This window comes from Mastomys coucha, unplaced genomic scaffold (assembly GCF_008632895.1).
Source record: "Mastomys coucha isolate ucsf_1 unplaced genomic scaffold, UCSF_Mcou_1 pScaffold14, whole genome shotgun sequence".
In the NCBI taxonomy this organism is placed as follows: domain Eukaryota; kingdom Metazoa; phylum Chordata; class Mammalia; order Rodentia; family Muridae; genus Mastomys; species Mastomys coucha.
In genome coordinates this window covers 64,494,165-64,516,839 of record NW_022196896.1, presented here as the reverse complement: position 1 = coordinate 64,516,839, position 22,675 = coordinate 64,494,165, and the positions used below count along the sequence as shown (strand labels likewise).

The following is a 22,675-nucleotide window of genomic DNA, read 5'->3' as shown; positions in this document are numbered from 1 at the left end:
TATAATCCCAGCACTTGGGAGGCAGAAGCAGGCAGATTTCTGAGTTCGAGGTCAGCCTAGTCTACAGAGTGAATTCCAGGACAGCCAGTGCTATACAGAGAAACTCTGTCTTGAAAAACCAAAAAAGAAAAAAGAAAACTACTTTTAAAATTTCTCTTTCCATGCTGGATACATTATAGACAACTTTTTGCCCATTAAATTTACCTAATGCTGACAAATTCCATGACATACAAAGAAACACAACAATGTAACTCAAGAAGATATAGGAAGACAAGTATGGTTCATTGGTAGAAAACTTGTCTAGGTGCAAGTTCCATGTTCAGCACCCCAAGGGAGGATGGGAAGGGGAGGATGGGAAGGGGAAGCTGCCACCATCGTCAGAACCAGTCTACATCTCTTTTTTTAAAAACACTTAATTTATATATTATAATCTTCCCACAAAGAAAACTCAAGATCTAGGTAACTTCATTAGTGAACTCTCTCAACAGTTAAGAGGTATGACCTCTCTCAAGATGATTTTCTCTGATGTTGGGCCAAACAACATAAAACTGACACCTCAAGTCTATGTGCTATTGGCTAATGGACCAGTGAAACAGAATAGAAGATAGACAGAAAATATCAACTATTGACATAGGCACCAAGGCAATTTGACAAAAATTATACTCTCTCTCTCTCCCTCTCTCTCTCTCCCTCTCTCTCTCTCTCTCTCTCTCACACACACACACACATATACTCTCACATAAATTTATGTAAATATAAATTATATATAAAATGTTTTGAGGCAGGATCACACTATGCAGCCTCTGCCAACCTCTGGAACTCAGAAATTGGCCTGCCTCTGCCTCCCTATTACTAGGAATAAAGACATGTGTCAGCACCACACCCAGTTTCTCCCTGCCAGCCCCCCGCTTTTTTTTTTTTTTTTACATTATTTAGTTTTCGAGTATGTGTATGTGGTTGTACACATTCCATGGTGGACTTGTAGCAGTTAGACTTGTGGAAGCCAGTTCTCTTCTACCATGTAGGTCTCTGGGATCAAACCCCAGGTAGGCAGCCTTAGTGATAAATGCCCCAATGCTTACTTGATACATGTATAAAAACTAACTCAAATTAAACATAGGTCTAAATGCAAATCTGTGATACTTTTAAAATAAAATACAAAAGAAATTATTCACCTAGGGTTTGAATTAAATCCAAAACTGTTGCTTGGTATGGTAGCACATGCCTGTAATTCCAGCATTTGTGAGGCAGGAGGATCACAAGTTCAAGGCCAGGCTCGGTTTCACAGAGATCCTACCTCTAAAAACCACAAAGATGAATAAATCTAACTAAACTGACTCTCCCATTGAAATAATCAGAGCTGACTTCCTAAGAGGAGTGCTCACACGTGTCTCATCAAAAGAAAGACCTTCCAGTAGGTGAACTCAAAAGACTTCCTAACTTCAATAGACCCAGCACCTCCTTTTAACTCCTGCCCCCTTTAAGAACCCAGCCATGACATCATCTTACGGACGCTGCGCAGCCTACCTTGGCACCGCCCGGCCGTCCTTCCGGGAAGCTTCAATTGGTTAGCCGGCTCCAAAAGGCTCCTCCCACTGCCCCCAGCAACCCCGCCCCGGCGCCGGCCGTCAATCAGGTCAACTGGCACCTGTGATTGGCCGTGGGGCAGCGTTCGCGTAGGCAGCGCACTGGGGGAGGGGAGCGGCGCGGTGTCTGGAGTCCTGTCGGTCCAGGTCTCCCCGCGAGCCTTGTAGCCCGCCGGTCCTCCTGCAGCCAGCCTGCTGGGCAGGGCCGGCTCGGCCGGGCCATGGAGTCCTACGACATCATCGCTAACCAGCCCGTGGTCATCGACAATGTGAGGCCGGCAGCGGGGGTGGGGAGAGGGCTGTGACCCGCCGCGGGGTCGCAGGCAGGCGGCGGCGTGCGGTGGCACACGCCGGTGGGGCCAGGGGTGGGCCTCTGGAGCACCTCCCTTGGAGCCCAGGTTATGCAGGACAGCTGGACACAGCCAGGCGGTCCTTGGTATTCTAGGCCGGTGAACGCGTCTGTCTGGGGTGGAAGCACTGGGCAAGTTAAGACTCCTGGCCCTTTGCTTGGTGTTCAGCTCTGGTCGCTGACATTTGACCTCTTACACCCTGCTGGCTTTCTCTCTTGGAGGGCCTGGGGATCTTTACAACACTTCCCAAGGGGCTGCACCCAGAAGCAAACACTCACTGCACGTTAATTTCCAGCAGCCACCACCTGGCGGCCTCTTTGCCGCTTTAACCTCCTCATTCCAAATGATTCTTTCGGGGAGTGCAGAGCCACTTTCCCCGGGATGGAGCAGTTTGGTGTGGTAGTTTGCAAGCCTGAAAGAAAAGACGTCCTGCTTCCCGGGGCTTGGTCTTCCAGCCTGGGCTCTGCTTGCTTTCTGTGGCCCTAGGAGCTGTCTAGCCTCAGAGGCCTTGACGTGGCGGGGGTTTTTCTGTGGCTGTGCCCAGAGCTGATGCCTCTGGTGTGTGTAGGCCTTGGAGCTTTTGACGGTGACACACTTCTCTTTCTGGGAACTGACTCCTTCCCACGTGAGCCCCTGATGGAATCCCTTTGCGGCCTTTTTTTGGAGCACCCATGTGGGCTCCCTTAAATCATAACTTGTTTATCCGGGAGGCTAGTCCTGGACTTGGGGGGTGTGCTCGGGGCAGGCTACAGTGCACATCAGGCTACCTACCTGTTTGGTGGCCAACAAGCTTATGAGTTCAGAGGCACCTGCCTGGCCCAGTTTGGGTTTGGAGCCCCTGTCTTGTAACTTGGGCATGTTTATTTCGGCTCTGATAGAGACTGGTAGGCAAAGGTTAGGTGACTCCTTTACTGAGTGGAAGGTGTGCCGAGTTCATGTTGAAAGCCTAGGTCCAGCTTCCAGCATGGACAGGGACTGCCTGTCCTCTTACTATCCAAGAAAGGTACTTGGAGTGGTTCCCCTCCATGGACCCAGTATGTGGTCTCTGTCTGGCAGTGAAGGCAAGGATTCTTGAATAGAGTAAGGCTGAGGCGTAGCATCTAGCTATCTATAGAGTGTAGCTGTATTCCTCTCCATATACGTACTAGCCATAACATTCACAGAGGAGATGTGTGGTTTCCCCTCACTGATAACCCATCTGGGGCCGGTCATTGCTGATAACCTCCACCCACCAGATGCCCCTGACAGCTCTTCTCATCTCCCCCCTTGAGTCCCCACACCTCTCTGCCAAATAAAAATCCCTAGGATAGGAAATGCAGCCTAGTTTTGATCTGCTAGTGCTTGTAAGAGATCTCCTTCTCTAGGTCAGGTCTCCAGCTTCCTCCCTGCCCGGCCTTGGTAGAACTGCCAGCTCTCTCCACTTGGGGGGACCCTGAGTGCATCTGGAGTCGTTGGCAAGAGCTAAACATTGCTCTTTTCTCTGCAGGGTTCAGGGGTGATCAAGGCTGGCTTTGCAGGAGACCAGATTCCTAAGTACTGTTTCCCAAACTAGTAAGTATCCCGGGAGGGGGTGGACAGCAGCTCCCCCAGCCCCCGATTTGCTTTGGGGAAGAACTGGCCCCTGTGCTGTTACAGCTTCCTTCTTGGAAGGCAAGTCCCTCCTCTACCTGGAAGAGGAGACACCAGATTGGTGGAGGTGACCCTGAGAGAGTAACTAACTGCTGGCTTTCCTCTTCAGAGTCTCTTGCCTTTGTTTCTGGCGGAGCCTGATAGGAACAGCAGCCAGCATTGCCCTGGGGATGGGGTGTGGTGAAGGCGGGAGCAGGAATAAAAGAGGGCCTCCAGGGAAAGAGCTCAACTCCCTCAGAGAGTTGGGGGAGGGGGCAGGTACACAGCCACCCCTTCCTCCCTAGAAAGTTTTCTTCTGATTATTGTGGCGTTTGGATGAACCCTTAGCCTCCAGAAAGCTAAGCACACATTCTAAGCTATACACCCCACCTCCAGAAATGTTTTCATCAGGGCTCAGTTATGTATAGCATCTAGGAACTGTTCCTACCCAGCCCTCTCCACACACCGCAGATAGTGCCAATGGTAACAGGGTGGTTCTGTCCCAAAGCGCATGGAGCGCCTGGAGCGTCTGGGCCCTACCTGCCCATTGGCAAGGTTCCCCTTGAAGCATTTCTCAGAGCTTGAAGGGTCTGTCAGTGGCCTGCAGATCAGACCTGGAAACCTGGAGTGACTTTAAGAGCTACAGGCTTGTCTGGGGAAAAGGCTAGCCTGGGCTCACAGAGGGCTTCAGCTTTCCATCCCAAACTCTGGGTGGGTGTCAGAGAAGGCTGTTGGCAGTCTGTGGGGAATGTGGGTCACAATTTAGAATGGTAACTCATCACATACATGCTTGCCAAGAACTGAATGTCTATTCTGGAAGCCCTGGTAGTGGGAGGAAGAGTGGCCACTGTGGGAGGGATATACCAGGAAGCCACCACAGAATTCTAGGGCTGTCTTCCATCCATCAGCAGACAAGAGGGTGGGTGGGCTCAGTCAGTGTGACCTTGCTAGAGCCAGGGCATGACAGGATCCTGTCATTCACACTCAGCCCTCCCTGGGGAGAGGCATGTTCCTTCAGACCCCAAACTGCCTAAGACCCAGGCTGCTGTCCCACTCCCGTAGGTCTAGGCTCTGACCTTTGCCCTGAGCCACTTCCTAGTGCTCAGTGCATGGCCACCCTATAGACCTCTGTGGTTGGACTACAGTTTTCCTGGACACAGGTTCAGCCATGCACCTGCCCAACTCACTGACCTTCTCTGACCTTGCAGTGTCGGAAGGCCAAAGCACATGCGGGTTATGGCTGGAGCCCTGGAGGGGGACCTGTTCATTGGACCGAAAGCAGAGGTAACTGTCCCTAAGTTGAGTTCGTCAGTCACAGGAGAGCTGGCTGGTGATCAGAGCAACCTGTTCTAGGATTTCTGTGCCTTCTTGGGTCTCTCACTGTCAGTTCAGAGTGTGTGTGTGTGTGTGTGTGTGTGTGTGTGTGTGTAGGCAAGCCCCCCTCCCCCTTACCTACCCACCCACTGCTGTATAATGCCAGTGAACGGACATTCCTGAGGAACTCCTGGTTTGACCTCGTATCCACTTTCAGAAACTGGAAACTATAGGAGAAAGAACTGACTAAGGTCACAGCACTTGGGAGGGGTGGAGGCAGGAAGATCAGAAGTTCAAAGTCATCTTCAGCCACCCCCAAAAGTGAGTTAAGAATTAGAATCACCTAGGTGTGATGGACCAATTACCTGCTCTGAGGAAGGCTGGGGCCCATTTCTTATTCTGGCTAGGATGGCCTACCTGGGGATTGCACACGAAACCAGACTCTGAGGGAGCCAGTATAGGGTGTGGGGGAAGGGCCAGCCGAACACAGGCAAGTACCAGGTAGGCACCTGGGAAGGCCTAAATAAAAGGGCACACAAGAGGCCGTGAGAAATGAAAGTCAGCTACTGTTGTACAAGAAGCTAAGTGTTCCCTAGAAGGACACCTGAGGGCAGGTGGAAAGCTAGGCCAAGAGGTCAGAGTTCCCCAGCCTATGTACACTAGCTCTTCTCAAGACCCTGAAACCATATGCAGGCAGGGTAAAACTGCCCATCAATGACTGGGAGTCCAGTGACCCTCCCCATACCCTCTCCTAAGGGAACCTCAGCAGGGCTGCTCAAAGGGATTCTTGCAAGCAGGTCCAGCTGACCTGGTGAAAATGGCTCCCACTTTTGCTTGGAGAATTGCATTCTGTAACACTGTATCCCTTCTTTCAGCTCTTACAGGCTTTACACACACACACACACACATACACACACACTCCCTTCAGCAATGTTCCCCCGGCCTTGGAGTGGGTACCAAGCCTTCAGCTTGACCATCTCTCCATGTCTATAGTCTTACTGGTAAGAAAAGGGGAGAAAGAGGAAACAAAGACACGCAGTGGAAGCTAACAACAGTAAGAACTCAAGTGTGTAAACACGGATATTTGGAAGGCACTTTAGCCAGGTGCATCACGTTCATCTAATGATCACAGTTGTTTCCTGGTTAGGGCCTGTGACTTTCCCCATCCGGGGAGCATTTCTGTCTGAGCTCACAGTAGCAGATGAAAATTCCCACCTGTGGAGCCGGCCTTAAGTCTAATCAGAAGGTTGGTTGTATCTATAACACTTTGTCCATAGCTCACTAATGGGCACTTCCATGGTGTAGCATGCAAAGGCTGCCACCAGGTAGGACTTTGGGCTATAATTCTCTCAGCAGCTTCCATAGCACCCTCCAGGGCTATAAAAGCTTAACGAGTGGCAGGGGAACACTTCCCCTTAGTCTCAGCTGGATTTTTCCAGGTCCTGCAACTGAAACATGCAAGGACTTCAGCCAGTAAGGCCTTACCATCTAGTTTTGGTACATGACCAACATCGTGATAGTACCCTTTATTGTTAGCAGGCTTGTTGGGCCTCTGTGGTCAACTGACCCCTAGCACTGGGATTTATAGGCTCAGAGCCTCCAGACATCGATTTCCACCTAGAGGGTGTCCTGCATTCACTCCTTAGCTATTACATCCATTTGTTGCAGAATTCTCAGTTACCTTTAGGGTTTCTATTTCTGTGACGAAACACCAGGACCAAGAAGCAAGCTGGGGAGGAAAGGATTATTCAGCTCACACTTCCACATTGCTGTTCTTGTCAGAGAAGTCAGGGCAGGAACCTGGAGGCAGGAGCTGATGCAGAGGCCATAGAGGAGTGCTGCTTACTGACTTGATCCACATGACTTGCTCAGCCTGCTTTCTTATAGAACCCAGGACTACCAGCCCCCATCAATCACTAATTAAGAAAATGTCTTACAGCTAGCTGATCTCATGCTGGCATTTTCTCAATTGAGGCCCCCTCCTTTCAAATAAATCTAGTGCTTGTGTCAAGAAGACATAAGACTAGCCAGCACAGTGGCTATCATCTGTGAATCACCCAACCATAAAGCCCCTGAGAATTCCATAGTTGTACTAGGTCCCCGAGCTCCCTATGAACCAACTTCCTTCCCATCCGTGCTCCTTCTAGATGCACTGGCATGTTTTTCAGGTGGGCTTCCAAACCTGCAAAGCACACAGGCTAGCATTATGTCTTCTGTATAGTTAAACCCCTTACCGGGGATGCTCAGGACAACAACACAAGCACCTAGGTCTCCATCCCATTACAAATAGTGTTGTGCAGTGATAACCTTAAAGTGCTTCCACAGTGCATTCCAGGCAGTATCAGTTCTCAGAAATCCAAGCAGAGGAGATACTAACATAAAACATCAGCGAGGTCCAGCACAGCATCAAGAGATTCCATCTGTTTGTACCAGTTGTCTGGCTTCCTCATCCGGGGCACTTTCATGGGTCCTTGATGCATTTTCTTGTTGTTGATGAACTTTGTGGCTCAGGTGGCACAAGCTGACCAGACCTAGGGCCAGGGGAACAGATTCGTTTTGGCCGCCCACCTCGAAGTCAGGCTGCACCTTCTTGAGATTGGTACATTCTTGGTTGGCATTACAGTGCCACTACAGCCAGGTGATGCCTCTCCATTTGCCACACTAGACTGCTAAAAGTACTTGAGAGCACGCTCAGGGGAGGAAGGTTGCCCAGCTCTGGTCAGACTTAATTCTTTTCACCTGCACTGCTCTAGCCCATTTCCATCACCTGAGACTCGTTGCCTTTGATATTCTTGGGGGCTACCAGGAACCAAGAAACATCTACTTCCAGCACCTTCCCAAGCCCAAATAGTTTTGAGATATTTTAGGGTAGGGGGATGAAACAGGGTCTTTCTCTGTAACCCTGACTGTCCTGGAACTACTGGCTCTGTAGACCAGGCTGGCCTCAAACACATAAGGATTGACCTGTCTCTGCCTTCTGAGTGGTGGCAGCTGGGCAGTGGTGGCACACACCTTTAATCCCAGCACTTGGGAGGCAGAGGCAGGTGGATTTCTGAGTTCAAGGTCAGCCTGGTCTACAGAGTGAGTTCCAGGACAGCCAGGGCTACACAGAGAAACCCTGTCTCGGGGGGGAAAATGTTTGCCACCACACGTGGTCCATATAATTGGAGAGCCAATAAATTCCTACTTCAGCATGGGGCTTCCTGTCCCCTGGACAAGACAGGATGGCCTTTATCTGGACCACACCTACAGGTATCCCTGGCTACCTCATTAGGGAAGTGGCTGTTATGATCTCTACCCCCTCCCAAAAGCCACCTCCACCAGCAGCTGGCATAATGAGCCATGACCACCACTGAAGCGCCATCCCTATCCCAGGGTCCCTGCTGAGTCAGCTTCCTTCTAACCCCTGGTAAACCGCCATCCTGTCTTGTGCAGTAACTGGAATGCTGAACACCACCTCTTAGTTCTTTACCCCATTTTCATTAACCCAGTGCTTCCCACTGGTTCCAAAACCTGGACCTCAGCAAGGGCCTTCACACAGATCTGAGTTGTGTACATTTTGGTCCCCTTCCTATAAGAAAAATTAAGCCAACGCCACCCTCTCCCTTTTTCCACCTTTCTATCTAAATCCCAAGCTAACAGGGAGGGTTCTAGCCATGTGTATATGCATTGCAGTACCTCCTTCACACAAGCAACTTCCCTCAGGGCTTCAGAGACAGAGCCCCTCAACACTAGGTAGGAGAGAAGGGAGGTTAGAGGAAAACTGAGTGTAGACCTCTTTAAACTACTTCCTGCTGATCAGGAACACTGAGTTCCTAGGGTGTGTCCAATCTTCATCGTCAGCTTCAAACAACAACAACCAGGGTTGGGGGCAGGGGAGCCACCTTCTTCAGAGGGACCCCCATCCCTCTTGGGGTTCTGGTATTTATGCCTTCTTTAGAGTTCCCAGAATTAAACTATCTGCAGTTGGCAAAGTCACACCCCTGCTAGTGCACGAGACAAATCATAATCACCTGCCATGAAGCAGCATCTCATCCCACACCTGGGATTAAAACAAAAACATATTCATGTAACTGGGTTTTTAAGAAACCCAAACTCTTACTACAGCAAACAGTGAGGTTATTGGGCTTACTAAGTGTGTGGATGAGGGGCTACTTACATTATAGGGAAGTCTGAAGTACCTGGAAAATTTCTACCCATTGTGAGTGATGGAGTGCCCCTTCAGTTAGCCTTCACCTGGTGTCTTGCCAGCAGGCACAGCTGATCTGATGAAAATGGCTGCTGTTTGGCTCAAAAGACTATTCAATAAGGCATGTCATCATTTTCCCTGGTTCTGAGAGAGCTGAGCCCGGTGAGCTCTGGGAGCCTCTGAACACAACAGGGAGATACATAGCAGACAGAGGCAGGAGGTAGCTTCTTGATATGCAGCAGTGAGGGTCAGGTGCTATGTCTGGCTTCCTCCCTGTCCTCCAGGAGCACCGGGGGCTGCTGACCATCCGATACCCCATGGAGCACGGTGTGGTACGGGATTGGAATGACATGGAGCGCATCTGGCAGTACGTCTACTCTAAGGACCAGCTGCAGACCTTCTCCGAGGAGGTGTGGTACTCACCCTGCCCTCCAAGCTCCCAGCTTTCTGACTACCTATCGATAGAACTTCCTGTTCTGTGTGGTGTGTGTATGTGTGTGTGTACACCCAGTGATAGCCAGGCGAAATGTTCCAGGGCTTGGGGTTTAGAGCTGATTCAGATGGAGTCCTGGGGTGGGGGGGATAGGTGGTGGTTTTAGCTCAGGAAAGCTCTTCCAGGGCCTAGCCTGTTTTGCGTGTGTGACTCCCTCATCTCTCACAGCATCCTGTTCTTCTAACGGAGGCCCCATTGAACCCCAGTAAGAACCGAGAGAAAGCGGCAGAGGTGTTCTTTGAAACCTTCAATGTTCCTGCACTGTTTATCTCCATGCAGGCCGTGCTCAGCCTGTGAGTGCCCTAAGCCCTGATGTCCGGGGAGGCACAGCCTCCTGGTCCCCTCCATGCCTTCTACACTAGTAAAAAATAATATCCCAGGGTCCCTTGCGGGGTTGAGGAGATCCTTTCACCTCAGTGGCTGAAGTAAAAGAATACTGACCTGGTGGCAGGTACGCAACAGGACGCACCACAGGAGTGGTTTTAGATTCGGGGGACGGGGTCACTCACGCTGTCCCCATCTATGAGGGCTTTGCCATGCCACACTCCATCATGCGGGTAGACATTGCGGGCCGGGACGTCTCTCGATATCTGAGGCTGCTGCTGCGCAAGGAAGGGGCTGACTTCCATACCTCAGCTGAGTTTGAGGTTGTCCGGACCATCAAAGAGGTGAAAAAGAGCATGGGGTTTGTGGGCGTGGCCGGGGAGGGTGGTAAAGAGCATGGGGGCAAAGAGCATGGGGGCGGAGCCTAGCCAGGTTTGGGGGTAAAAAGGATGGGTTGTGGGGGTGGCTGGGGCTGGGGTGGGTGGGTAAAGAGCATGGAGGCGGGGCCTAGCCAGGGCTGGCGATACGATAAAGTGCATGGGTCGGGTCGTGGGCGTGGCTGGGGCTGGGGAGACCAAGGCATGAAAGCAAGCTCTGTCTACTAGTATCCCTGCTGCAGCCTACTAAAGAGTCTGCCCTGCCCATACAGCGAGCTTGCTATCTGTCCATCAACCCACAAAAGGACGAGGCTCTAGAGACTGAGAAGGTGCAGTACACCCTTCCAGACGGCAGCACGCTTGACGTAAGTAACCAGGCCTGACTCTAGGGCCGTAGCTAACGCCGACAGTCATGGGGAAAGGGCTGGCTTCTCTGGAGAACCTGTGCCTCAGCCGTCTTCTCCACAGGTGGGGCCTGCGCGCTTCCGAGCCCCTGAACTGCTGTTCCAGCCAGACCTGGTGGGGGATGAGAGTGAGGGACTCCATGAAGTTCTGGCCTTCGCCATCCACAAGTCCGACATGGACCTCCGCCGGACACTCTTCTCCAATATCGTACTGTCAGGGGGCTCAACACTCTTTAAAGGTACTGTTGGGGGTGGGGGGGTGGTAAGGCCACAGGTCCAGGATGTCTGGCACCTCAGAGCACTCTCTGGAGCCAGCCGTGTGCCGTTTCTATCACGTGTTTGGTGGTTGTCAGTGAGCTGAGTTGTCTGATAGTAGATGCTTTTAGCTTATTGCATTGCCAGGCAGGAGGGCTTACGCCTGTCATTTCTAAGGCAGGAAGATCATGAGTTCAGTGCCAAGCCTGGATTTCATGGGATGAGACACTCCTTTAAAAAAAAAAGGAAAAGAAAGGAACCAGAACAATAATCAGGCACTAAAGTGAAGTAAGTTTTCCTTAGCCATGACTTTGCAGTGCTCAGTGAGGACACGGGGTCAGGTGGGGCTGCATGGCCTTAGATTACATCCCACGTTAGTCTCTGGGCAAGCTCTGCCCACCCACAGCCAGGGTGCTACCTCATGGCCCCTCAGCCATGGGAAGACATGCAGGAAAAGGGACAGCCACAGCTAGGGTCTAAAGGCCACCATGGCAAGGAGGTGGGCTGTGGTCCAGGCTTGGCCATCCTTGTATCCACAGGCTTTGGAGATAGGTTACTAAGTGAAGTAAAGAAGCTTGCCCCGAAGGATGTTAAAATCAAGGTAAGACTGAGAACCTCTGGGGCAGAGGGTGCTGGGTAAGGAGATGGGACCCCTATTGAGCCTGTTTCCAGTTCGGCACTGTGTCCGACCACTCATGGCCTTGATGCCTTGGGTTCGAGGTTGGCAGCTGTATGTTTATACAATCCTTTGCTCCTAGATCTCTGCTCCTCAGGAACGACTGTACTCCACATGGATCGGGTGAGATTGGGCTCAAGGAGAAGGGCTTGGGGAGAGACTGGCCAGGGGAACTGGTGTGCTTCTTTCCCAAGTAAAATAGAGTGAGATCCGAGGACCCAGGGATGGCAGTTGGCCCAGCCCACAGGAACTAACAAATGGTGTCTCTTCACCCTCACAGCGGCTCCATCCTCGCCTCACTGGACACCTTCAAGAAGATGTGGGTATCCAAAAAGGAATATGAAGAAGATGGCTCCCGTGCGATTCATCGCAAAACCTTCTAATGCCTACGGAGGGTGGACATACTGGGAGAGAGGGAGGAAAGGGGAGCCAGAGCCCTTGACCCCTTTTGGTCTGGGTTCATGTTCTAAGATTAGGGTCCCCTGCATGCCCTGACCCCGGAGCAGGTGGTGCAGTCATGGTCACCTGCAGCCCTCCCCTCCCCCTGTGCTCAACAGACACACAGACACACAAAGAGTAATGTTTAGCTGCATGGATGGCAGTCCCAAGGTGGAGCATAGGAACTGAGGAACCCAACATTGAGTTGGTGTGAGTGACCCTCTCAGCAGGGCCACTTTGGCCTGTGGTTCCTTGCTCTGGCCTTGAAGCTCTAAGACCAGACTCATGTGCTCCATTTGCTCTGACAGGCTCCCACTGGGGCTAGACTCCCTGGATCTCTGGAGTAGGCTGAAGGGAGGGACAGCCAGGAGCTCCCTTCAGGGTGATGAGGCACAGTGGTATTTCATGCTGCCTCCTCTTTCAGGCCTGACAAGGCAAATGTTCTACATAGGACTGACTAGAGAACAGTCCTCCATTCCCATTGAGGAAATGTAGCCAAGAGTCAGAGCATCAAAGCCATGGGCAGCCACAGCTCATGGTTTGCCCCACTCTTTCAAAGCACTACACTGATTTGCTACTCCCTCCTTTTTCCCTCAGTGCCCTGGACAGGAAGGGGTTAATGGTCTTTATTTGCTGAGGGAAAGCCATTTAATCATAACTCAGACCCAAAGGGTAGGCATGTTCTCACCTCCCTCAAGAAAGGTCTTCACCATGACCAGGGCCTCCCCTCCCTCTCCAGATCTGAACAGTAATTTAACACAGTTGCCTGAAAAATACTTGTTTTTATAAATCATTATAGTAATAATTATGGACAAGGCCCTGTGTGTGGCTCTGATTCTTGTGGCTCTGCTCTTGTTTGCTCACGCATCCCAGGGAGTGTGGAGAGAAAGGACACTGGCAGAGCTCAGGAGCCTGAGGCAACAGGACAGGTGAGAGCGGCCTCGTACCCTCCTGCTGTGACCTGCTAGGGCTGCTGGGTGTGCCTCCCATGTGTTAGGAGCACCTCCGCAGGTGTGCAGGCGCTGGCAGTGATGCAGGCTTAGCAGCTTACAGCAGGACCAGAAGGAAGGGCAGCCTGGGAATGAACCAGGCTCCACAGAAGCAGAGCATAGTCTGCAGGAGTTCTGCAGGCAGCAAGAGCTCAGCAAGTAGAGAAGTTTGCTTGTTAGTATGTTGGTGCATACTGCACAACACGTATTTGAGGCCGAGGAGAACGAAATACAAAGCGTTCATCTTAGAGGCAAAAGATGCCAGCCATTTTGGAACAGTGTTGGGCTGATGGGGTTAGGGCTGCACCAATAGGTGGGGCACACTGCCTTGTAAGAGCCCGGTCAGTCAGGGGTTAGGGAGAGTCCTTTGACAGTGAGGCTGGGAAGGGAAATTGTCTGTGGCACAGTGACATAAAGAGGTCAGATAGGCTAGCATATGGAGGGTCTGAAGAAAGGACGTTAACTGTGCTAGGTGACAAATTTTCACTATGGAAGAGTAGTGACCAGAGCCAGGTGTTGAAAGCTGTAGGCCAAAGTACTGATCAGGAATGTGTGTAGGCAGTGGATTCTGTGCGGCCGTGTGGTCATAGCGTGTCATCAAAGTTTACACAGAAGCCTGTGCTAAGGGACCCTGCAAACCAGCTCTTGTGCAGGGTTCTGTGGCCTCACTGGCTCCCAGCCACCTGTGTTTGGAACTTTTCCTGCTGAGCTCCTCCTCCTCATGCCCACATTTGTCAGTCTCTGAGTCTCTGGTCTACAGTACCTCTGCTACCCATCCTTTCCTATTAGGGCCCCAGCCTAGCTCATGACCCTGCTCCATCCTGCCCACCCAGTGTGTTTGCTCATAATCTACTGTGTGGGTAACCACCTCAAACCTGTAATGAGTTATAAGCCATACAATAAAATATTCATGAGTCCTTATGAGTAGATATAGCTGTGGGGGGAGGAAGAAACACCAGTTCTTTGTTGAGTAGAATTCCAGTTCCTGGGAAAATATACCAGCTGGTGTAATGCAGGCCAAATCACTTCTAGGAACCACAGGCTGCCACATTTGTGGTCTTTCCGTCCCTACCTTAAGCATACCCATCCTGTGCTGTTTGCTTGCTAGCTGCTGTTTTCACAGGAATGGCCCCTTGTATCTTTAAGATAAAGCCCTGCATAGCCCCCATACCCCTCTGGCCAGGATGGCCTGGTAAGGGGTAGTCTGCTGTAATAGAGCTACAGCTGAGGAAGGCAGCTGGACTAAGCCTCATGTACTGAGTTACAGGTATGAGCCAATTTTACTCTTCTAACGCTGACAAGAACACTTACCTGTGTGCAAGAAAGCACTAGGTTAGAATATATACATAGGTTTTCTACCTGTCTGCTGTGAGGGCCTACAACTAGTGGCATCCCAGAAACAGTGAGCAGTGTCCAGACCTTGGCTTCTTAGGCACTATGCTTCAGTTCCCTAGGGGGAAACACAAGATCCACTATGTCTTATGGCATTGTAAAGAGCTCACGTGTCTAAGCAATACACGGGCCAGATTGAAGCAGTCCTCCATACTCCACTCTGTAATATAAGCATTACAATAAAATAGTTGTGAGTCGCTGGGCAGTGGTGGTGCACAAGGGAGGCAGAGGCAGGCAGATTTCTGAGTTCAAGGCCAGCCTGGGCTACAGAGTGATTTCCAGGACAGCCAGAGCTACACAGAGAAACCCTGTGACTGAGTAAGGGCTGAAGGGATGGCTCAGTTAATAAAGTACTTACTTGAAAGCATGCCTTCATGTATAGACTTCCTACCCTTGTATTCCTGTGTCTGGGGGACTCTCAAAATAATACAGGCTGTGGCTTACTTCTGGTTGCCCCCAGTATTTGATGGGAAGAAATCCTATTGCTAAGGATACCCACACATTGGTGACAGGGCATGTAAAAATTACACTGGAACTACCGGAAGCTTCCTCCCTGCTGGCTCACTCAGCAGTGCAAGGTGTTAGCAGGCTGCTGTTGGGGAAGAGGTAAGTCTCACCCAGCTGTGAACTGAAATGACTGGCCCGGCAAGAGATGCCCACAAGAGATGCCCATGGGTGCAATTGTGACACCAAAGTCTAGGGAGTGACCAGCCACTGATTGAAGAAACATGGCTGGGAGCAGCAAATCTGTCCAAGCATGGGTGGCTGGGGAGGCTTACTGCCCCCAGGGTGAACCTATGGCCATTATTCTGCTAAAAAGACAGTATCAAACTCCCCTCTAAATTCTCATTTAATTAGTGCACCTCTCAGACCTTAACAGAGAAGTTAGTTTGTACAGTGGGTGCTCCTTACTGCAAACTCGAAACTGGTCAAAGTTCAAAGACTCCGTGACCCTTCAGAGAGCTCAGCTACTAGAGAGACACCCATGGTACTCCTCCTGCTCCCTCCCCAAGACTCAGACCACTGAAGAGGCAGAAAGTTTGTAAGAGCCAGGGGTTGGGAATGGAGTGAAACTGTCTTCTGGCTGTGATAGGCAGGACTAGTGCACCCGGGAACTCATGGCAGCTCTGGACGCCTGCACAAGATCAAGCCAGTCGGCCTAGCATGGCGTGGAAACAAGTTCATGAATTCCCACCCCTAACTCAGGGACTATGGGCAGTTGATTGCTTCTGTGGGAGAGAGTCTGTTGTTTAAGTGTTTAAGTTGCTGCTAACTTGACCTGTGTTCCAGTAGATGGCTCCACATCCACAAGTATATAAGCAGCACAAATGGAAGTTGGGTTATTAAAATTTAAAAACTATAGACAAGGTCAAAAAGAATGAATAAGACAGGAACTGCCCCAGGCATCACAATGGAAGGAAATGTGACTCTGAACTGGACCTTCTTGCTGGGAAAGACTGAAAAGCTGGATGTGGTGACACATACCTGTAATTCCAGCAACTAGGAGGCTGAGGCAGAAAGACCTGAAGTTTGTAGCTGGGCTATACATTTTTCACTCACAAATGCATCATAAAAAATACAAAATGAACATTTTGAGTGTTCATTCCTAATGAACATTTAGGAAAACTTGATGCCTAAGGATTAGGTGACAAATATATAAACTATACTTTCCTAATTTTGATAGTCATACTGGAGGAATTAAGAGTCTGTAAGATGTAGTGTAAGAGCTAAAGATACCGCTCAGTGGGTAAAAGCACTTAGCACACAAGCCTGGTGTCATGAGTCAGCTCCCCAAATCCCATACACAATGGAAGGACAGAGCCAACCTCACCATGTTGTCCTGACCTCTATGTGTGCCATGGACCATATGGCCACAAATGATGCACATGCATTTGTGCACACAGAAAAATTAAAACCAAAACAAAAAGCTGCACCAGTGGTGGCATGCAGCTTTAATTCCAGCACTCAAGAAGCAGAGGCAGACAGGTTTGAGCCAGCCTGGTTTACACAGGGAGTTCCACACCAGCCACTTAGATCCAAAACAAAAAAGAAAAAAAAAATACATACCTGATGGAGCATCAGATTGGCAATTTGCAAGTGGTCCTGGAAATGTTTATTCTTGACCTTGAAGATAATTTGACTTTATATTTCCTTGGTGACAGGAGACAGAACCAAAGGCTCAGATGAGGCTCTCTTCTATGCACAACATTGCATTTCCTTCAGAACCCAAATGCTCCTGTGAGGTACAGGAGCTACTCAAGCCCATGTGGCTAGGCAAGGCTAGAAGCACCTGGGGAGCAAGAGCTCTGCTACCCAAGTCCCACCCCCAGAGACTGTGTCCATGACATGGATGGCCTGGGTCCTAAGACCCGGAGATCTCGGGTGATTCCAAAGTGCAGCTAAATGAAAGGCCTATGGACTCAAGGATTCACTAGTCTGTTTTAGTTTCTTATTGCTGCTATAAAAAGTTAATCACAAATGTAGTGACAGGATATAAAATTTTTATTATCTTACATACCAGCTCAACATGGGTCTCTATGAGCTAAAATCATAGTGTCCATAGGTCTTCATATCTGGAGACTAGAAAATCACTCTTGCCTGCCTTCCAGAGACCATCTGCATTTCTTGGCTCCTTTATTCCTTTGCATGTACGTCCTAGCGCGTGTGTGGAGGACAGAGGACAACAGGAAATGGTTCCCTCCTTCCATCATGAGGGTCCCAGGGATCGGACTCAGTCATCAAGCTGGGCAGCTAAGCAAGAGGTGGCCAGCCAGCCAGCTGTCCCTAGCTCTAAGGTCAGCAACCCCAATTCCATCCACAACCTTAATTCCTATTTGCTGTATGACCTAAAGTACATACAGGTTTGGGGGAGTTAGGATGTGGACACCTTGAGAGGATTATTCTGCATACCAAAGCTGGAAATGTCCTAGAGATTTTCCTTTCTGCAGGTAACAATTGTTATAAGAAAAGCAGCGAGGGGGATTTGGTCTGGGAGAACACAGACTGACCTAATGATCTAGATCTTTTTATACAACATGATAGAGCGTGTAAAACAAACAGTGCAGTGTACTAGGCTGCAGACAGGAACACTTCCCAGCAGTATACGGAGTCTTCAGAGTACAGCTAGTGAGGATCAGCATTTCAAGTGGGATTGGCAGAGTAAGATTTAATAGCTCTGTGGGATTCCCTTCCCACAGGAAAGGCCTCAAGTGGCCATCGCTGCCTGAGTGCTTGGAAGCAGAGATCACTCGCAGCTGGGTGGGAGCAAAGGTTTAGACTACACCTTCCAAACAGGTCACCGAGATGGTGGGCCACTTGGCTTTCTATCCCTGAAATCAATCCTGAAACTATGTATGGTGACCCACTTAATAGACAGTAATCAAAGTCACCTCTGGAAAATTTCAACACAGAATGAGAAGGTATTTCCACTTCTCAGGTATCTGTTTTGAGAATTTCACCAACATATCATAAACTTGCAGGCCAAGACGAGCTGTTGCTGTCCTCCCTAATTTGTATTTCCATGAATATTTCCAAAGAAAACCTCCTCACATAAAAATTTAGTAAATACCTAGATACCAACAGTAAGTTCAAATTATTACTATTATTTTATAGAGTAAGTTCCATATTGCCTAGGCTCAGGTATCTTCTCAGGGCAGACTCTCAAGTGACTGAGACTTCCATGACACATTGTGTCCACCTTAGTGTTTCTCTCTTTCTTAATTCTCTCTCTCTTAAGGGAACCATTGACAGATGCAGAGATCAGTGACAGTTCTCAATGGAGGACAGAGTAGACTGGAACTCTGTAATGTCCTTCCCCTAAGTCCAGCGTCAGGGTTAGAGTGGCTCAGTAGTGAATGGCCCAGCTATTTAACCATTGGCGGAGCAAAACAGAACCATATAGACCCGAGCAAGGTCAGCATATCGCCACTGCTCTGGCCTTTAACAATCCCCCTTGGGTTTTGCCACCTCTATCATTATATAAAAGTTAAACTGAAAAGAATTTTTAGCCAGGTCGTGGTGGCAGATGTTTTTAAACCCAGCACTCAGGATCTGAGGTCAAGGGAACCTGCGACAGAGTGAGTTCCAGGACAGCCAAGGCTACACAGAGAAAAGAGAAACCCTGTCTTGAAAAACAACAACAAAAAGTTTAAAATTTTTTAAAAATAAAATTCGAACAACTCTATACTGGTTTTAGATTCTAAGTAAGTAGATGTCAAGCCAGTATCAAGAGATAGGTGGTCTCAATATATATATATATATATATATATAAACTACAGAAATAAGACTAGCCAGCTATGGGAGGAGCCAGTGCAATGGCTAGTCTTTATTAGAGAGAAGTTTTCCTTTACATTCTGAAAAGTTAACACAGGGACTCAGTGGGCCATTTGGTGGGGCACCAGCTTGTAATGGGTTCCACAGTTTGGGCATCGCTGACTCTCGCCTTTGTGTAGCCAAAACCAGATGACCGTACAGTTGTCCTCTTCACCTGAAAGGGAAAGACGGTTGAAAGTCATCCAGTGTCCATGGACAAAGGGAGGCTTTCAGCATTCATCTGTTTCCTACAGACACTTCTTCGGACACAGCAACAAAGCTGCCGCTGACTAAAGGACCACTCCAAGCTCCGCTCCTTCCAATGAAAACATGGGGCTGAGTTTACCTGTGAGTAAGATAAACCTTGTATGGGGTCACTGTAGGGTCTAACAATTCCAGTCCCTATGGAGAATTCCAAAACAGGAACTGTACTCTTGTGTATCCCTAGTGCCTGAAACAAACAGTACCTGGCTTATAATCTGGGCTAGAAAGATAGTTCAGCAATTAAGAGCATGGACTGCTCTTCCACAGGACCTGAGTTCTCTTCCCAGTACCCACACCAAGTGGCTCACAACCTTGCTTGTAACTACAGCTCCAGGGACATCTGACTTCTGTGGCTTCTCATGCAATACTGAGACTTAAGACAATCAAGAACCCTTACAACAATTTATACACATATTTTTATGCACATAGAGTTTGTCATATACACGTATCTGAAGCAATTTATAGACATTCTGTGTAGCAGGTTATAGATAAATAGGCCAGAAAACACAAACAAGGTACTTACAGATGCAGCCCACTATTCTCTTGTTACTGATGGATGGGACTAGATTAGGGTCTTCCTTGGTGCCCGAAGCTGCCTTTGGAGGTAGCATATTGTATGGGTCCTGAAAGAGACAAGAGTTGACTGTTGGCTAATTATGACGGATAACCCTTGCCACTACACTGCAAAGGGGCTGTTCCTACAAGCTGGGTTGTCAGGACCAAAGGCTGGCTGACAGGACACTCCTCTGATCCCATCCAAGCCCAAGGGCTCTAGAGGACACAGCGTTTCTCCTCACCAGTCCCTTCTGTGCTGCTATCATGATCTCCCTCTCCAGCCCGGTAGCCTGCTCCTCATCAGTAGGGACACCACCTAAAAGAAGAAAAATGAATTACGGCAACTGATAACACCACGATGAATACACACTAAAAAGATCAACACGAGAAAGGTGACGTTATACGCTTCTTTGGTGGGTTCCCAAGCTACCCATTTCCACAGTCCCCTAAGCCCACTGAGGCATGACTCCCAAGCCGTGCCGGGTTTCCCTTCCCACCGCGGAAGCTTGGTTTTTCGACTTTCCCTAAAATCAAATCATGATTATATTTGCTGGAGGCAGGCAAGGGATTTGAATGTCGGTCCAGCGCTTTCTCATCTCTTCAAGTCCCTGTCTTCCAAGGTCACCAGGCACCTTCCAGTTAGGGCACTTTGAAAGCGGGGTCAATCGGGTGGGCGGCCGAAATTACAGCAAGACCGGGCGGAGCGCCGGCTCCCGGAGCCTAAGGTGGTCAGCAGGGCTCGAGAGAGCTCTAATGGCCGACCCCGCTCGACCGCACATCACCAACCAGCCCGGAGGCCAAGGACACCGGCCTGGCGCGCCCAGCTGACCGCGTACCTCCAGAAGCCATGGATCGGGTTGCGGCCGCGCCACGGGGCCCGTGGGCCCTCACGGCCTGCGCCGCCAAAGCGCCCACTCCGCGAAGTAACCTTGAAGCCATCTCGCCCGAAACAAGCAGATGCACTTCCGGGAACAGGCTGAGCAAGACAGGCGGGACTTCCGTTGGTGAGCGTCTAACTACGCCCGGTCAGCCTTCCGCTTCCTGCCCCCGGCCAGCCGAAGCAGCGCTAAAAGTGGACGCTGCACATGCGCAGCTCTGCCTCGCCTCCTCCCACCCGCCGCGCAGACTTCCACCGCCTCGGGGGCGTGGCGTCAGTCACCGTGACCGCTAGCGGCTTTCGGGTTCCTGGCCGTTCCACTTGCGTGCTCGCGCCCCAGTGTCCCAGCGACATAGGAGTTCTTGTAGTAGTGGAGGTGCTGTGGAAGCCGAAGTCCCCACAATCAGGGACTTGCACCACGAATGATACAATCTTAGGCGTGAGCTCAGGAAGACTGTTATGTTTGTTATGCCTGTTAGCCGCGGGTTCGCGTTTGCAGACAGAGCTTTAGCCATTACCAAATTGTTGCGATGACCCACTCCGTCAGAATTTGCTCCACTCTCTGTTTTGTTTTGTTATGTTTTGCTTTGCTTTGTTTTTTAAGCACGGTATAACTACGTAGCCCTAGCTGACCTGGAACTCCCGATGTAGATCAGAGTGAACTCGAGCTCTCAGATCTGGTTACCTCTGCTGGGATTAAGGTGTTGCACCGCCCTCAATTTTCCTCCTACAGTAGCGTTATGGGATGTGATGGTGTTGGCCCCAGGGACGGGGGTGAGAGGGGTGGGGGGGGCAGAAGGGGCTTTAGAGGCGTGGATGTAGGATACCTCCTGGTGGCCACTCTACGAGGTTATGAACCGATGTGGATACTAAGAGGGAAGGAAGGAAAGTTAATAATGCAAGTGGAAAACACAATAGACACTGTGGCCAGAGGTCTCTAATTTAGACAGAAAACAGCCTCCATTGCTCCCCCTTACACACAGGTAAAGCTTGACAACTCATAGCAGAGCGTTCACGTGTGGACTTCCAAACACTGGCTTCTTCATTTTATTCTCGTTGTGGGACATTCCTGAAACACTATAGTCGTGTACAGTATCTATGCTTCCCTGATTGCGTCCCAGTGATGGAATCTTCAATACCTTGCAGAGGCCTGACATAATATCCGATGACTTTTAGTAAATTCTGTCACTTGAACCAAATATATAATTTATAGGGCTTGTGACCCCAAACGGTCAATTTGAGGAAAACTACAAAGGACTAAATTCCTGGCTGCTGCCATCTACCTCTTGTAGGTTATTTTCAATAGGGTCTGGTGGAACTTTCCTTCAGAGGAACTAGCCTGGTCTTCATGGCTGCCCTCACCAAGAAAAAAAAAAAAGTCTATACTGAGGCACCAAATTTCTTTTTTGTTTTTTTGTGGGTTTTGTTGTTGTTGTTGTTGTTGTTGTTGTTGTTTTGGTTTTTTGAGACAGGGTTTCTCTGTGTAGCCCTGGGTGCCCTGGAACTCACTTTGTAGACCAGGTTGGCCTCAAACTCAGACATCCGCCTGCCTCTGCCTCCCAAGTGCTAGGATTAAAGGTGTGTGCCACCACTGCCCAGCCTGGCACCAAATTTCTTAACTCTGTTTGAAGATGGGCTTACACTTTGCATGGTTTTCATTGTTACTTACTTGTCTCCACTACAATCATCTGGATTAAACTGGAAAAATAATTCCTTAGTTCAAGGCATCTTTCCCCAATGGACCCATTATTGAGTTGTTACCTGCATTAAGAGAAAATCAAAAAACAAATACAAAAACTAAACCAGCCAGCCCCATCAGTGAGCTCCACCATCTTTCCTCCTTTAGATAACACTCAGGAAAACTAAGACTAAATGTCTCCGTTAGGGTAGAGACACCATGACTACAGCAACACTTAGGAAGAAAAGCATTTAATTGGGGCTGGTTTACAGTTCAGAGGTTTGGTCCATTATCATCATGGAGGGAAGCCTGGCAGTGCACAGGCAGACATGGTGCTGGAGAAGAAACTTTAGAATTCTACCTCAAGAACCACAGGCAGAAGGAAGTGAGAGACACTGGGGTCTCTGACCACTGACTTCCAGTGACACACTTCCTCCAACAACAACAAGACCATAGTTCTTAATCTCTGTCAAGTAATGCCATTCCCTGATGACTAAGCCTTCAAATACATGAGCCCATGGGGGCCATTCTTATTCAAACCACCACAGCTGTCAAAATCACATTGTTTTAAAACAAACAAACAAACAAACAAACA

The 22,675-nt window shown here is 49.6% G+C and overlaps 2 protein-coding genes across 2 annotated transcripts; one reads left to right on the top strand and one right to left on the bottom strand.

The window, feature by feature from the left end:
• The first annotated feature begins 1,664 nt into the window (after positions 1–1,664).
• On the top strand, positions 1,665–13,920 carry Actr1b (actin related protein 1B). Its single transcript, XM_031367204.1, has 11 exons — positions 1,665–1,855; positions 3,423–3,487; positions 4,753–4,828; positions 9,332–9,457; positions 9,709–9,833; positions 9,992–10,208; positions 10,514–10,606; positions 10,710–10,884; positions 11,440–11,501; positions 11,659–11,699; positions 11,857–13,920. Exons 1-11 carry the CDS (start codon positions 1,808–1,810, stop codon positions 11,957–11,959), a joined length of 1,131 nt encoding a protein of 376 aa, XP_031223064.1. The 5' UTR covers positions 1,665–1,807; the 3' UTR covers positions 11,960–13,920.
• Positions 13,921–18,691: 4,771 nt separating this feature from the next.
• On the bottom strand, positions 18,692–20,633 carry LOC116088312 (cytochrome c oxidase subunit 5B, mitochondrial). The gene is made up of 4 exons (XM_031367206.1): positions 20,362–20,633; positions 19,768–19,841; positions 19,494–19,593; positions 18,692–18,881 (listed from the first exon to the last, which is right to left on the bottom strand). Exons 1-4 carry the CDS (start codon positions 20,462–20,464, stop codon positions 18,769–18,771), a joined length of 390 nt encoding a protein of 129 aa, XP_031223066.1. The 5' UTR covers positions 20,465–20,633; the 3' UTR covers positions 18,692–18,768.
• Positions 20,634–22,675: the final 2,042 nt, after the last annotated feature.

Bases quoted from the DNA above. Each gene is read 5' to 3' on its own strand.
- LOC116088312 (XM_031367206.1), bottom strand. From the start codon at position 20,464: ATGGCTTCAAGGTTACTTCGCGGAGTGGGCGCTTTGGCGGCGCAGGCC. The intron at 19,842-20,361 runs GTACGCGGTCAG...TTCTTCTTTTAG, and splicing joins CCGATCCATGGCTTCTGGAG to GTGGTGTCCCTACTGATGAG. The intron at 18,882-19,493 runs GTAAGTACCTTG...TTTCCCTTTCAG, and splicing joins GAGAATAGTGGGCTGCATCT to GTGAAGAGGACAACTGTACG.
- Actr1b (XM_031367204.1), top strand. From the start codon at position 1,808: ATGGAGTCCTACGACATCATCGCTAACCAGCCCGTGGTCATCGACAAT. The intron at 10,607-10,709 runs GTAAGTAACCAG...TCTTCTCCACAG, and splicing joins CAGACGGCAGCACGCTTGAC to GTGGGGCCTGCGCGCTTCCG. The intron at 11,700-11,856 runs GTGAGATTGGGC...TCACCCTCACAG, and splicing joins CTGTACTCCACATGGATCGG to CGGCTCCATCCTCGCCTCAC.